General features: G+C 43.0%; 1 protein-coding gene across 1 annotated transcript in view; it reads right to left on the bottom strand.

Moving 5' to 3' along the window:
- Positions 1–16,970, bottom strand: part of riok3 (RIO kinase 3 (yeast)) — a 24,253-nt gene that overhangs the window by 1,998 nt on the left and 5,285 nt on the right. The window contains exons 2-9 of the mRNA XM_048596209.1: positions 14,716–14,837; positions 11,435–11,577; positions 9,114–9,221; positions 6,953–7,086; positions 6,444–6,587; positions 5,054–5,181; positions 3,947–4,129; positions 511–670 (exon numbers count right to left, since the gene is read on the bottom strand). Of these exons, the coding sequence (XP_048452166.1) occupies positions 511–670; positions 3,947–4,129; positions 5,054–5,181; positions 6,444–6,587; positions 6,953–7,086; positions 9,114–9,221; positions 11,435–11,577; positions 14,716–14,837 (1,122 nt within the window). The remainder of the gene's footprint in view (positions 1–510; positions 671–3,946; positions 4,130–5,053; positions 5,182–6,443; positions 6,588–6,952; positions 7,087–9,113; positions 9,222–11,434; positions 11,578–14,715; positions 14,838–16,970) is intronic.

The raw sequence follows: 16,970 nt of genomic DNA, 5'->3' as shown, positions 1-16,970 counted from the left end.
CCCCCTCCCCCTCCCCCCCCCCGCCGCCACCCAACCCCCCCCCACTGGCTATTGGCGTTCCCTGAAATTTTGTTTCTTCTGCACAGACCTCCGAGGTACCATGAGTGGCACTGACTTTCAAAACTGGACGTCAGTACATTGGCTGTCAAATAGTGTGTGTCCCTTACAGGACCCACTGCCGCCAGCACAACCCCATCCAAACAGGCAGAGATCCCACCCCACACAAGGCCATACCTTCCACAATCCCGCACAGGCAGATACTCCATGACCTCCTCTCCTGCACCACCCAACACAGGCATCCAAACTGTACCCTCTCCCAGAGACAGACTAACCCACCTGCGCACACATAGACCCAGTCAAACATCCCCAAGGCCCAGACATTGTCAATGTATCCAGGTTTGACTTTTGGGCACACACCCCCACCATTACCAAAACAGTTCCAGAACAATTAAAAACAGTAGAGCATTTGTATACTGTAAAGTGAGCATTTGCAGAGGAGAAATTACTTACATCCAAAACCTGGTAGTAAGCCCGCTTCATATCTTCAGAGCTGAGTTTAGCATCCTTCAATTTAGGAGCTGGCACATGGTCCTGACCAATGAAGGACATCACCAGAATGTGCTTCTTAAGCATAACCACCTCTGGACAACAAATTCTAGCTTCCTGCATTCTGCAGAAAAACAAATCACAGTGAAATACATAACTGCCATATCAACACCTTGCATTCATATAGCATCTTTAGCAAAGGAAATACCCTCAAAAAGTGTTTCACAGGAGCAAAACAGAACCACACGTACACATGACCATAGCACCATACCGCTTAACTCTTTCACGGTCTCAAAATTATCATATATCCGACCTCCAGTAAAAGCTAAATACTGCAATGCTGGAAGTCTGAAACAAGCACAGAAAATGCTGAAGAAACTCGGTAGGTCTGGTAGCATCTGTGGAGAGAGAAACACAGACTTCAGAACAAGGATGAGATTTGACAGACGAGGATGAATTTCTTCTCACACAGGATAGTGAATCTGAAATTCTTTACGCAAGAAAGCTATCAAGGCTGGGTTGTTAAATATATTCAAGGCTGAGATAGATTTTTAATCAGGAAGGAAATGAAGGGTTATGGAGAAAAGGCAGCAAGGTGGAATGTGGATTATGGATTATCAGATCAGCCATGGTCTAATTGAATGGCAGTGCAGACTCGATGGGCTGAATGGCTATTCTGTTATTACATCTTATGGTCTTCAAATCTGCAAATCATCAATGCTCATCATCACAGCTACTCATTTCCCCCAACTCAGGCGTCTGAGGGGGAGAGGCATCACCAGCACATACATTTGAGCCTGGAAGCACTCACCAGCATGGAAAAGCAGATTATCATGGGCCTGGTATCAAGGAGTGCTTTAGCCCCAAACATTATGTAAAAGAACAAAGGATTATGCAACTGATGCGAATGTATTAATAACATTCACATCAGTTCTATAATCCTTTGATCTTTTACTTATAAATTCGGTGTCTTGATACTTCCTCTCTCATTATACCTGACAAAGAGGCAACACACCAAAAGCTTGTGTGTTCAATTAAACCTGTTGGACTATAACCTGGTGTCATGCGATTTTTGACCTTGTCCAACCCAGTCCAACACCGGCACCTCCACATCATTGACCCAAACATTACATCACTGTGGTGTTTCCCTCCCTCCTCCTCTAACCAAAAACAAAAGCGGGGAGAGAGACACGTGCTATTGGAAAATTTGTTGGTAGCAGAGTAAGTAGTAAGGCGTTGGCTCGAGGCGCTTCGGTGAGCAGCGGCGCAGTAAAAAGTACAGGTTAGCTCAGGTAACAGTCCTTTTAACTTTCCTCTTTAGTCTTAGAGCATTTGAGATGGCAGTTAGGGCAGTGGCATGCTCGTCCTACAGGATGTGGGAGCTCAGGGAGACTTCCATCATCTCCGATGACTACACCTGTGGGAAGTGCACCCAGCTCAGTACCTGGGAGACAGTGTTAGGAAGCTGGATGCACTTAGGATTATCCGAGATGCTGAGCGCATCTTTGATAAGAGTCTAAGTGAAATGGTCACACCTAAGGTGCAGGCAGAGAATAGCCGGGTGACCACCAGGAAAGGCAAAGGGAGCAGCAGAGTGTGCAGGAATCCCATGTGGCCATTCCCTTTGAAAACAAGTATGCCGTTTTGGATACTGCCGAGGGTGGGGCGGAGGGAATAACCGTTCAGGGGAAAGCACCGGTAGCCAAGTCGGCAGTACTACAACTGGCTCTGGGGCACAGCGGGAAAAGGTAAAGGTAAACAGGACCTTAGTGATAGAGGACTTGATAATTAGGGGGACAGACAGGAGATTCTGTGGCCGCAAAAAGGAATTCAGGATGGTGTGTTGCTTTCCAGGTGCCATGGTCCAGGATGTCTTTGAGCAGCTGCAGAACACTCTCAAGGGGGAGGGTGAGCAGCGAGAAGTCATTGTGCACATTGGCATAGGTAGAAATAGGGATGAGGTTCTGCAGAGTGATTCTAGAGAGCTAGGAAAGAAGTTAAAAACCAGGACCTCGACACTGGTATTCTCTGGATTACTTCCAATGCCACGTGCTAGTGAGGGTAAGAACAGGAAGATGTGGCAGATGAATGCGTGGCAAAGAACTGATGTGGGGGGAGGGAAGAGATTCAGACTCCTGGATCATTGGGATCTTTTCTGTGGCAGAGGTGACCTGCTCAAGAGGGACAGGTTGCATCAATATCCAGACAGGCAGATTTGTTAGTGCTACAAGGGAGGGTTTAAACTAGATTGGTAGGGGGGTGAGATCGTCAACAGAAGGGAGGCAAGTGCAAAAGGAGATACAACAATCAGAAATAGCAAGCTGAAGAGACAGGTCAGGCTGGAATATGACAGGGAGTGAGGAATCCTGTTGGATTAAATTGCATCTATCTCAATGCAAGAGGTCTGACTGGTAAGGCCAATGAACTCAGAGCATGGATAGGTACATGGGACTGACCCATATCCCAAGTCCTCCCTGTCAGTAAGGAACTACAACAAGCAAGCTTCTGGAAAAGGCCTACTCCAATCTAAGCTTGTCCTTGATGACCTCCTCAATCCACCAGCAGTACACCCTCCCTCACATCACCCAGATGGTGAAAACTACCATACCAAGGAGTAACACCCGAGGACTAGCAGCGAGGGGTCTGGCAAGGCAACATCCACCCAAAACAACTTTTCTCATTGATGACCCTATCGATTCTGGACCCTATGGATCACTGAGGTAATCAAAACCATCCAATTACAGCTGCAGTTCAGTATGAACAATGACTCACATTGTTAAGCATCATTCACTGACTAAGCCTGCCTTCAAGCTGAAGAAATACCATTAAGCCACTGACAAGGCTATTGTTTAGCTCTGCAACCACACACTAAATAAATATTTAAAAACTCAGACGATTCCTAGTTTAAAAACATCGTCTGATGAAAAGACGACAACCAGATAGGACCAATGCTCACTGGAATTTAGAAGAATGAGAGGTGGTCTTTTGAAACATAAGATTCTAACAGGACTTAACAGATTGGATGTTGAGAGGATGTTTCACCTTGCGCAGAAGCCTAGAATGAGGAGGCGTTGTTTAAAAATAAGGGGTCTCCCATTTAATATTATGCTGCAGGTGTATGTTAGAACCTAACTGCAAACAGTCTGGGCATCCCAAACCCTCCCACATGAGCCAGGTCTACAACCAGCCATTCCACTAAGCTAAGGGTGGATGCAGTTATTGATGCAGCTCACAAACCTCAGCCACAACTCTATACCACTGCAATTTTCTCTTGTAACAAACAGACAGAATTTTAAAGTAAGTAAGTATGCAACAGCATGATACAAAATGAAAATATACAAGACTTTCTGGCATCTCAAAATTCAGATTAATCTTTCAATTCAAAGGAAAGAGACAGTACCTGATCAAATTATGCATTTCTTTCTCAGCCCACATACGAATGATTTTGCGAGGATTCAAATGGCTAAAGCGGTCTTTGAATCTGTAATCATCCTTGATGTACTTATCACGGTTTTTGAATTCATTAAGCGTAGTCTTAAAAACTTTAATGGCACATTCTGCAGGGACCATTTTCTCATCCATGCTTCAGAAAGAGAGACAGAGAAACCACAACAAATTTGTGCAAATATTAATTCCAATTTGGAGTTAGTCAGTGTGAATCAACTTGATCATTTGGCATGTAATAGAAACAACTGAAGTAATTTAGTAATTCTGTTTATTGTTAGCAAAATGATCAATGGTCAGCATACACTTCCTAAATTTACAAGGACCTTCAGCAGTTAGATGGAACACATGTACCCCCAACTAAGGAACTAAATAAGGGGAGGCAATGGCATAGCAGTAATGTCACTGGACAGTAATCCCAAGTCTCTAATGTTCTGGGGACATGGCAGCAGATGGTATTTAGTACGAGTGATGGATCATCAATTGGCAAATGAATCCACCCAATTCACGAATGTCCTTTAGGGAGAAAAATCTGCCATCTTTACCCTGTCTGGCCTACGTGTGATAACAGACCCACAGCAATGTGGCTGACTCTTGACTGTCTTCTGAAATGGCCCAACAAGGCATTCAGTTCCAGAGCAATTATGAATGGGCAAAAAAATGCTGGCATTGCCAGCGACTCCCGAATTCCTCAAAAGGATAAAATCAACCACTCTCTCTATGATAACTAGTTCCACATTCACTGGTTAAAGAAATTTCTATTGGAATTTATTACAGATCACTTTACATTTATAGCCCCTAGTTTAGATTCTCAACATAATCACAAATGACTATTTATTATTAGGAGTTGTCCATTTGGCCCTCGAGCCTTCTCCTTCATTCGATGAGACCAAGACTGATCTGATAGTGGTCCGAATTCTACAATTCTGCCCTGTAAATACACCTTTTAAAGAAGTTGACCCACTCACTGTCTTCGCTTTTCCAACTCAATTTCTGATAGGTGGAATTGCAGTGGGGTGCTGGCCAGGGATGGGAGAAGTTGTGTGTTTGGATGGATACATACCTTCCGCCATTAGCGTGGAAGATCACAGATTCTTTGCCTGTGCTGATACAACCATTGATGCTTTCCAACACCCCCGCATTCACCATTTTGTACAGAAGCAAGCGAGTTTTTGAGTCTATGGCTTGGTCCTGAAACAGTAAGAAAAACGTGAAAACAGAATTTGTCCAGCTCACTGGCAAGCAAAAATAAAGACAATTATGTTTGTCACAAACAGAATGCTGGAGAAACTCAGCATGGACTAGCAGCATCTGTGGAGACAGAAACAGAGTTAATGCTTCAAGCTGGGTACGACTTCTTCAGAATTGAAAAGGGTCCGGAAATGGTGGTTTGTAACACTTTGACAGAGGCAGAGGACAAACCATGGGAGGAGTTGGTACTGAGTGCAAATGACAGTGGCCAATTATGGTGAAAGCAAAATAGAGGAGTAAAACAGGTGTAAATTAAGGTATGAAAGGGTGAAAATGAAATTTCTTGGCTGAAAGCAAAGTAAGCAAAGTGAACAAAGCACATACAAGTCTAGTCTGGGTTTGGAGGAACACAGCAGGCCAGGCAGCAGAAAAGCCTCTGATGCTGCCTGGCCCGCTGTGTTCCTCCAGCTCCACACTATGTTATCTCTGATTCAAGCATCGGCAGTTCTTCCTATCTCTAGTCTAGGTTTGGATGTTGGCAGGGTAGGGGATGAGTGGTGGAGAGAATAAACATCATAGGCCCATTATGCTCCTTCATTTACTCTATTACTCCTTTCTCACCAGTATCACTGCCTTTGCCTTTTGCTCTGGGTGCCCTCACCATTTGCTCCACTTGCTCCTCCCACTGTCACAAGCATAAAAATCATAATTTTCCAACCATTTCAGTTCTGAAGGATTCATACCAGACTCAAAACATTAACTCTCTCTCCACAGATGCTGCCAGACCTGCTGAAACTCTCCAGCACTGCTTTTATTTCAGATTTCCAGCATCCACAGCACTTTGCTTTTATTATAAATCACCAGCTGCTGATTTTAAACTAATTTTGAGAACCAGTCATTTCAACAAAGACCAGGTAGGAGAGAGAATGTCAACATTTCCATCAAACCCACACTGGGCACTCTGATTTCCTGATAGCTTCTCATCCATTACTCTGCTCCCAGAGACAGGAAGATGTGGAACTGAAGGATCATCAGAAGAACTGGTTGGGGACGAGAAGCAGATTTAACAAATCACTTTCAAAAGAGAGAACTGGGTAAATACTGGCAGGGGAAAAATTCTCAAGGTTATAGAGAAAGGAGGAGGGCAATAGGACAAACTAGATGGCTCTTTTCACTAGCTGGCATGGCTGTGATGAGCTGACTGGCCTCCTGCTACATTATATCACTAAGTAGGAGGGCATATTTAACAAAGTGAGACGTACAGAAGTAGAATGTTCTTTTGTTTCATGAATTCTAGCGCTGCGCCGCTGTTCAGAATAAGAATACTGCTTCAGCGCATTGAAGACACGATTAGGTAGCTTCAAATCCATCCCGATGCCATCGCCCACCTGGAACCCTGGAGCAAACTGTGAACACAAACACATTTTGAGCTGTTAAACTTTTATAATTTGTTCCTGTGAGGTGAGTGTCTGACAGTATTTATTGCTACCAAGAATCACACATCTGTTTATCCATTACTACCTACAACATACCTTCAGCACAAGACCAATGCACCTTGATTTCCTTTGCAGTTTAGGAAAAGGAATGATTCCATTTATAAGAGGGATAAGCAAGTGGTTAATGCTTAACGCTATTTTTCATAAGTTCATCAGTATCCATTACTCACAGGTAGAAACAAGCATTTAAACAAAGGTAAACACCACCACTCCTACCCTACCCCTAATATAAATTCGTAACGACACTAGAAATACAAAGAAACAGAAATGTTTACATTTTCCATTCGTGCAGTATTCCTTCTGCCACAGGTCACTTCATCGTGCTTGGTAGTAATCTCTTTGCCCTTTCCCACAAATCCTCGTTTTGCAATTGGTGAGGGTTTATCTGCTGACACACACATTTCATGACCTTACATATTATTTCAGAAAATAAAGATAGACAAGAAAAAGCCTTAATTAAAATTTAAAAAAAAACTCATTCTAGGCTCTTGCATCAAAATTGAAACATATCTAACTTGTGGCAACATGACAACTGTGTGGTGCCTAGGTTTAATGTCTTATCTGAAAGATCTGCCAGTACCACACTCCTGCAGTGTCAGCTGGACATTTGCACTCAAGCAAAGAAATATGACTTCACCCAGATCCTTGTGACTCAGGCAGCAGACCTATCCACTAAGTCACAGCTGACCCCCTCAGCCAGCGAAATCTTTTAAAAGGGAACTAGATTCACAGACTGACTTTTTTTTAAAAAAGGGAACATTTAAAACACCACTGGAATGAGAAGCCAACCTTTTCAAACAGCTAGCGCAGCTGGGATATAAAAACAAAATCATTCTTGAGATGTGAGTATTGCTAACAAGGACAGCATTTATTGGTCAACCCTAAAACTGACGGCCAATTCGGAGAACAACTAAGAACAATTAAGAGCTGACCTTACATACTCACATAGGAATACTGGCCTTTATATCAACTGGACTGGAGTATAAGAATATAGAAGTTATGCCTCAACCATACAAGTCCCTGGTTAGACCTCACTGTTTTCCCTAGAATTTAGAAGTTTAAAGGGTAATCTTATCAAATATATTAACAGGAAAATATAGGGTAGATAAAGCTAAACTATTTCCATTTGTTGGGGAGTCGAGAACAAGGGGACATAGTCTGAGAATTACAGCCAGACCGTTCAGGAGAGATGTTAGGAAACACTTCAATACACAAAGGGCAGTAGAGGTTTGAAACTCTCTTCCACAATTGGCAGTGGATGCTAGATCAGTTATTAGTTTTAGACCTGAGATACCTGCACTCCTGAGGTTGTTGCCAGCTCGCTGAGCTGGCTTGTTCTCGTTCAGACGTTTCGTCACCATGCCAGGTGACATCATCAGTGGACCCTCTGATGAAGTAGTGTTATTCTACTCCACTTGGAAGTTACATTCTGATCTGTTATGGTGAGTAGTGTCATGTGAGTGAGTGAGTAATGACACTGCTCACCATAACGGATCAGACAGTGTAACTTCCAAGCGCAGCAGAATAACACTGCTTCATCGGAGGGTCCACTGATGAAGTCACCTACCATGGTGACGAAACGTCTGAACGAGAACAAGCCAGCTCGGCGAGCAAGTCAATAACCTCACCCACAACCAGAGCTATAAATCTTTGCCAAAACTTTGAATACATACATTTCTGTTAAGCAAAGGTATTAAGGGATATGGACCAAAGGCAGGTACATGGAGTTAAGCTACAGCTTAGCCATGATCATACTGAATGGTGGACCAGGCTCGAGGGGCTGACTGGCCTGCTCCTGTTCCCGTGAGATAGGTATAGGCTCAGACAGCGTAATAACAGCAAGATTCCCTCCGTAAAAACACAAGTGAAATAACTGGTTTAACAACACCCGCAGACGCTTTTGCTGGAAAGATTAAAACCTGAACTCAAAATGCTGTTGCTACAAAATATTTTCATTCTATTCTTTCTCACTCTGTGGGCAACGTCAGACAATTATGATTTCTTAAAGGATTTATCAAATAGCAAAGCAGAAGGGCAGCACAGTGGCTCAGTGGTTAACACTGCTGCCTCACAGGGACCCAAGTTCAACTCCACCCTCAGGCAGCTGCCTGTGTAGAGTTGGCGTATTCTCCCTGTGTCTGCGTGGGTTTCCACCGGGTGCCCAGTTTCCTCCCACAGTCCAAAGATTTGCAGGCTAGGAGGATAGGCCATAGGAAATGGTAGGGGGATGGACCTGGGTGGGGTGCTCTATGGAGGGACGGTGTGGACTTGTTGGGCCGTGGCCTGTTTCCATACTATTGGGATTCTATGAGCAATGTCCCCAGGTAGTCTTCCTGAATCAATATCACGTGACACATAAAAAGCACAGAAGGTCAGGACTAAATTAATATAGTCAGAAACATCAAGAAAGCTCAGTCACATCAATGGAGACATTACCAGGTCCATAGGGATCATGCCGTGTATCCTGCCAATCGACTTCATCATCTGAGCTTTCACTGTCTTCATAAGGATGAACCATTCGATAATTCTCAAATGAAATAGATACTGAACAAAAGAGACAGCAATAAACCTTATATTTTCTAAGCAAATACCATAAACCCTACCACTAATGACAACTACAATGCTGTAAGTGGAATTAATTTCACATCATTTCTATACATTACTATGTTCCATTATTGAGGCTAAGGAAAAAATCCTGATTAATCAAGAGACTATGCTGTAGTTGTGAAGATGAGGTCTGTTTGATATAGTTTAGAGAGTCTATTTAAATAAACTCTTCCTTATGATTCCTGCTGTTCAGCGTCCCCACCTCCAACACTGAGTTTTGATGTGCCAGCCAGTGAGGTTTTTAGAAAAAATGTTGGAATAATTTAGTATTCATATTACTACACATTTACAGAAGTTTTATTCTTTACAGGGGCAATGACACACTATAAGGAGCATCTTGACACCCCAACGAATAACGACACTGATCCATTTTCTGAATCTCTTAAAGCCAGTATTGTTTTCTAAATGACGCAGCTTAGTACTTCAATAAAGAACATCCCAAGTTTCAACTATCATCCCCGTTTATCTTCTCAGGGAGATTAAAAAATAGCTTGCAACTATAGGAATAAATGGTCTCAATTTCTTTGCAGTACATCAGCAATTTTTCTCATTCATGGGATGAGAGAATTGCTGGTCTAATTGCCATGGAGAGCAGAATAAGCTACTTCCTTGAAGTAACTTAAGGGTGTAGGGACAGCAACAATACCATAAGGGAGAGATTTCCAGGTAATTGACCCAGTGACACTAAAGGTATGGCAATATAATTCCAAATATAGATATTGTAGGGCATGGAGGGGGGGGTGCTTGCTAGTGGTAGTGTTTCCACGTATCTGTTGCTATTGTATATTCAGATAGTGGAGGCTGTCGGCTTGGAAGCTGTTGTCACTGCAGCTTTGGAGAGTACAAACTGAAACTTTCTAAAACAATATTAATACTTAGTTATAATAAATCACATTCCTCCAGTAAACCAAAGAAATTGAAATCTGGAGTTAAATTGTGACTGTTCACTATCAAAATGGCAGATTTATCCAGTATGTGAAATACTACTTCAGGAATGCAAGTATCATATTCCACAAAGTACACAAACAAAACTGAATTAGTAGAGTTCTGTTAGTACCTGTAAAGGGAAGAGACAGGCAATTTCTGCAGGTCATTGTACAGTGCGGAAGAATTGCTTCAGAGTTGCAGAGTCAAAACCCAGCAGCACAGCATTCAGCCTGGTTGGCTTAAGCTGATGTGAACAACAAGCGCTTCCTCACATAACTGGCATATTGTAAACTCATGGCAGTGGTTAAGGTGAATGGCACACATGCATTTAAGGGGAAGATCTACACAAGCAAGAAGGGAATAAAAGGATATATTGATGAGCTGGTATGGAATATAAACAGCAGCATGGACCAGTTGAGCCTGTTTCTATGCTGTACATTCTCAACCTTCCAGTATCCTTGGTTACTTTGCTTTTTGTCTCAAAACTATCTACTTTTTTTTTTCTTTATTCATTCACAGGATGAGGGCATCGCTGGCTAGGCAGCATTTATTGCCCATCCCTAATTGCCCAGAGGGCAGTTCAGAGTCAACCACATGGCTGTGGGTCTGGAGTCACATGTAGGCCAGACCAGGTAAGGATGGCAGTTTCCTTCCCTAAACGACGTTAGTGAACCAGATAGGTTTTTCGACAATCAACAATGGATTCATGTTCTCCATTAGACTCTTAATTCCAGATATTTTATTGAATTCAAATTCCACCATCTGCTGTGGTGGGATTCGAACCTGGGTCCCCAGAATGTTATCCGGGTCCCTGGATCAACAGTCCAGCGATAATATCACTAGGCCATTGGCTTTTCCTGTTGCCCTTCGAGTAGGAGGGAAAATAAATCAATCAACAAACTTATAATGTCTTGAATAAGGCAGTCGGTAGAAACATCATAACACAGAGGGCGGGCAGAGTGAGGAACTCCCTAGCACAGGGAGGGCTTGAGATAAACATAGTACACAAGTGACAAAGGAATAGAGGTATATGACGTGGGATGAGAGGAACAGAAAGGAGATAATGGAGAATAAATATCAGCATTGATCAGTGGGCTGAATGATCTCTCTGCTATACACACCATGCACTTCATATTAATGTTTTTATTTCCAGAAGGTGTCAAAATGATTACAATAGATTAAACAGGCTAACACAGTGAAAACCAAGGTACGTGAGCTCCCACCTTTGCTGTCACCATTAAATTTATTTTCCTCGCGGCGAAGTTGCGCATCATATTCTCGGTCAAACTCCATCTGCAACATCTGTGCTAGCAGGAGATCACTGGAGGTTTCAGTCCCTTCTCCAATCAGAGCTGTTGTATCAAGACTGAACACAAGGGGGTTTAATTTTTTAACCCATGAAATTATGAAAATTAAAATGAAAGCTCAAACTTTTCCTATATGAAAATGGTTAGAATATGCAGCCCAGGAAAGTAATCAGACAAATACAGATAGTGAGCCAAACAGAACTTTTAGGACTATAAGGCTGTCCAAATCAGTAGATTTTAAGGAGTGCTTCAAAGGACTGAGGTGGGGGGGAAGGGAGAGTGCAGATGTCTTTGAAAAGAAAACTGCAAAGGCAACAGCTGAAATCATGGCCACCAACAGTGCAAAGAAGGGAGCAGGAGTTATTCAAAAGGCAAAGAATTGGAGAAGCACAAAAATCTTGAGTTAGAACTGCAGTAGGCCATCTGATCCCTATGCATGCAGGCAGGCAGGATGAGAAGGGCACAGAGATAGGGAGAGAGAATTTTAATATCAAGGCTTCGGTGGACTAGGAGCTAACCTAGGTCAGTGCACACTGAAGTAAACACAACTTGGGACCCATAAGGTAATAGATTAGAATGGAAGGTGGAAGGCTGGTCAGAGCTATATTGGAGTAGTCGAGTCTGGAGGTAAAGGTAAAGATGAGGGTTTCTGCAGCACATGAGCCGAGACAGAGAGGTGATGGAGAACATGGTGGTGAAAGCTTGGCTCAAATAGACAGAGTTTGTTAACAGGATGATTATGTCTCAGATACTGAGTTGCAAAGGAGACAGAATTAGCGATTAGGTGCTGAACTCTGGTCATCCCAAGTTCAGATAACGAAAACTAACATATCCAGTATTAAGTGTGGGAAAACTGATAGGCAGCTGGGGAGTCTAAAGTAGTAGAACTGGGTACTGTCAGTATACACACAGACTTTTCTTCACAGACGCTGCCAGACCTGGCAAGCTTTTCCAGCAACTTCTGTTTTTGTTCCTGACACATGTGGGTTATGGATAGGTCCGAGTGAAACCAGAAGTAACAGTTTAGGAACTGAGTGCAAAAACGTAGGAGGAGATCCCGGATTATAACTGGACAGAGAGTAATGGAACTATGTCAAGGGAAAAGAAAAGTATGAGGAAACTGACATTCAAAATCTCCAGAGGTCCAGGATAGTTTTTTTTTAAAAATCCATCATGGGACGTGGGTATCGTTGCCTGGTCCAGCATTTATAGCGCATCTCTAATTGCTCTTGAGAAGGTGGTAGTGAGCTGCCCTCTTGAACCACTGCAGTCCACATTGACCCACAATGCCCTTAGAGAGGGAATTCCAGTATTCTGACCCAGCGACACAGAAGGAACAGCAATATATTTCCAAATCAGGATGGTGAGTGGCTTGAAGGGGAACTTGCAGGAGGTAGTGTTCCCATGTATCTGCTGCCCTTGGCCTTCCAGATGGAAGAGGTCGTGGATTTGGAAGGTGCTGTCTAAGGATCCTCGGTGAATTTCTGCAGTGCATCTTGTAGATAGTACACACCGCTGCTACTAAGCGTCAGTGGTGGAGTGACTGGATGTGTGCGGATGTGGTACTAAAAAGCGAGCTGCTTTGTCCTGGATGGTGTCAAGCTTTTTGAGTGTTGTTGGAGCTGCACCCATCCAGGCAAGTGGGGAGTATTCCATCACACTCCTAACTTGTGAACTGTAGATGATGGACAGGCTTTGAGGAGTCAGGAGGTGAGTTACTCGCTGCAATATTCCTAGCCACTGACCTGTTCACGTAGCCACTGTGTTTATATGGCAAGTCCAGTTACGTTTCTGGTCAATGATAACACCAAAATGTGGATTGTGAGGAATTCAGTGATGGCAACACTATTGAATGTTAGATTTTCTCTTATTGGAGATGGTCATTGCCTGGCATTTGTGTGGTACAAACATTACTTGCCACTTGACAGCCCATGCCCAGATGTTGTTGCATTTGGACATGGACTGCTTCAGTATCTGAGAAGTTGTGAATAGTGCTGAACATTGTGCAATCATCGGCAAACATTCCCATTCTAACCTTATGAGTGAAGGTCATCAATGAAGCAGCTGAAGATGGTTATTTCTAGAGACTCCTGCAGAGATGACCTGGTGCTGAGATAACTAATGTCCAAATGCCACAACCATCTTCCTATGTGTCAGGTATGACTCCAACCAGCAGAGAGTTTTCTCCCTGACACCCATTGATTCCAGTTTTGCCAGGACTCCTTGATGCCACACTTGGTTGAATGTGGCTGTCACTCTCAACTCACCTCTGGAATTCAGCTCTTTTGTCCATGTTTGAACCAAGGCTGTAATGAGGTCAGGAGCTGAGTGACCCTGATGGGACCCAAACTGGGCACCGCTGAGCAGCTACTGTTGGATAACACCGTTGATGACACCTTCCATCACTTTATTAATGATGGAGTGTAGACTGCTGGGGTGGTAATTGGCTGGGTTGAATTTGTCCTACTTGTGCGTCCTGGACAATTTTCCATATTGTTGGATAGATGCCAGTGTTGTAACTGGACTAGAACAGCTTGGCTAGGAGAGTGGCAAGTTGCCAGAGCCCATAGCTTTTGGGCTATCTAGAGCTTCCAACTGTTTCTTGATCTCACGTGAGTGAATTGAATTGGCTGCAGACTGGTATCTATGATTCTGGGGACTACTAGAGGCAACCAAGATGGATGGTCCACTCGGCACTTTTGGCTGAAGATTGCTGCGAATGCTTCAGCCTTATCTTTTGTACTGATGTGCTGGGCTCTTCCATCATTGAGGATGGGGATATTTGTGGAGCCTTCTCCTCCACAGTGAGTTGTTTAATTGTCCACCACCATTCATGACTGGGCGTGGCAGGACTGCAGAACCTAAATCTGATCCATTGGCTGTGGGATCACTTATCTTTATCACTTGCTGCTCATGCTGTTTAGCATGCAAGTAGTCCTGTTTGGTAGCTTCAATGCAAGATTTCATCTCACAATGACTGTGTGGTGTTATTGGTCACTCTTATCAATTCTGTCAAGGGCAAATGCATCTGCAGTCGGCAGGTTGGTAAGGACGAGGTCAAGTATTTTCAATTTCGCTATGATCACAGTTGCACAGGATCTCATTTAGCCAACAGTAATGAAGCCCTGAACCAAACTACATTCTCTCCTTCTCACCCCACTCCCAACATTAGCATTTTTTTAAAAACTGTCACATACCTAATGGCATGAGGGAATGCTGCACTCTCCTCTTGTTGCTGCAGTTCTTTGGCAAGCTCTTCACTCATTACATCAGAAAGGGAGCAGGGAGTTACAGTGGAAGGTACTGACACCCAAGGACACTGTGAACAACATCAAAAGCAGTTCAGAGAGAGAGAATCTCAATCACAATGACACAAAGGGAGCAATCCTGGTTTCTCAGGATACTTATTGTGATCCATAGCACAGTTAAGTGATTTGTTTTAATGCACCATGCACGGTTATGAGCTTGTTTTTCTGCTGCAATTTTGACATAATCCTGTCTTTAGCTATAGTGATTGAGATTTTGGGAGAGAAGCTCTAGCACAAGCGTATGTTGGCTCATATTTAAAAACAATTTGCACTTAACTTTCTGTTGCTTACTGGATGCACTGTCAAGAGTGTGGTGGCTTGTGGAGCATTGCACAGATAAGGCATTGTAAGAGTTTACTGACCTGAAGCTTTTTTTTCTAAAACAGAAAGGCTTTTCTGAAAATTCTCTGGTTTTCCAGCTTTCAGGGTGACTAAAAAAACTTATTGCTCCACATGAGTGAAGACATACAGGATGACAATCAAAGATTATTTCTTCTTCTATGGCAATATACGAATCTTTGTGCATATTGAAACAAATGCCCTTTTACAACTTTCCAGCATTAATCTTCACTAAGTTACAGGTTATTATAAAGGTCACTGGCATCAGGTTGTTTCTATCTTTCATATCATGACTTATGGCAAGTGCTTCCTAAGCCTTTCCCGCTGTGACCCTACTCTGAAGCTTAAAAACGATGATCCCTCAGTGACAAGACAGTGCGGATTTTTTTTTACGTACGCTTGTGTAAGAGAGTGTGTAAAGCTGTTATACAGGAGTATCAGTACAACTCAGTCAGAAATTCACCTTATGTAGAGTTGGGTCTAGGCCCGAAACGTCAGCCTTCCTGCTCCTCTGATGCTGCTTGGCCTGCTGTGTTCATCCAGCTCTACACCCTTGTTATCTCAGATTCTTCAGCATCTGCAGTTCCTACTATCTCAGAAAATCACATTGTTGCCTTAGCATCATCCCATTTGTGATTCTGACCTCCATCTTGGGAAGTCTCAACTTCACGAAAGTGTTATTAAAATGTAGGTTTAATTCAGTCTGAGCTTCCTATTCTGGGTCTTGGATGGCATCATCAACCATATTAACAGAAAGCTTGCACTGCATTTTAAAAGCAGATAAGGCTCCTCCACCTAAGGTCATGGTGACTATGACTAGAGGCATCTCTCTAATTTTTAAAGTATACCCTACAATGCTCAGATCATTCTTCCCTGAGGTGTAGACCAGTGTTAAATAGAAGGAACAAATCACACCTACAGCAAAAGCCAATACTTCTCTTTGTAAATTAACCAAATACTGCAATATATTAAATAAAATCAAAAAGTAAGCAAAATGAAATCAGTTTGAAGAGATTTCAATTTTATCACAGTAGCTTTCATAACAGAAGAAACTTTTTATGGCTTGAGCTCCACAAGAGGCGAGAGGCAAAACAGCACATCCCCACCCACATCAGAATTACAAAATATCAGCTGACAGCTGATGAGTCAGACCAGTGAGTCGTACAAAAAAAACATCTGTAGGACTGCAGGGAGATTATCAGAGGAGTAGGCCTTTCAGCCTTTGAGCTGAATCAAATATTCCAGATCATGGTTTTCCCACACTATCCCTATAATTGGGAACTGAACAGCCTTGTGCTGATTTAGATGATCCTATTTATAATGGTATCACTTTTGTTTGTTGGTCCAGGTTGACTGCCATGGATCCTGTGCTCCTCTCACATTCCACACAGATCAATTGCATCCAGTCCATTCTTTCTACACCAAGTACTTAACTCTCTTAACCTTCCCATCAATCTTCTCCCTCCAATAACCATCTTCTTTAATCATGGTACAGAGATATTACATTCTCTGAAGTTTGACATTAATCTCCTCTGCGCTCCAGTAATTTGCAGCAGGGTTTTCTCACTAACATCTCAATGTAGGATTTTCAGAACATTCTCCTATATATTCACATAACTTATCATTTTTAAGTGGTGTCAAAAATATTGACACTAAAACAAGTCAGCACATTTATGAATGGGAGGAATCGAGGAGATAGAGATGCAGGGAAAATTTGGGGGGGGGGGGTGGGTTTAAGGGGGGGAGTAAGGGGGGGGGGGGAGCGTGGAGTGGGGGGGGGGGGCTGGTGTGGAAGGTGAGAGGAG

The sequence above is a fragment of the Rhincodon typus genome, chromosome 4 (assembly GCF_021869965.1).
Source record: "Rhincodon typus isolate 14 chromosome 4, sRhiTyp1.1, whole genome shotgun sequence".
Taxonomy (NCBI): Eukaryota; Metazoa; Chordata; class Chondrichthyes; order Orectolobiformes; family Rhincodontidae; genus Rhincodon; species Rhincodon typus.
The sequence above is the reverse complement of the archived record's forward strand: the minus strand, read 5'-3'. Positions and strand labels throughout refer to the sequence as shown.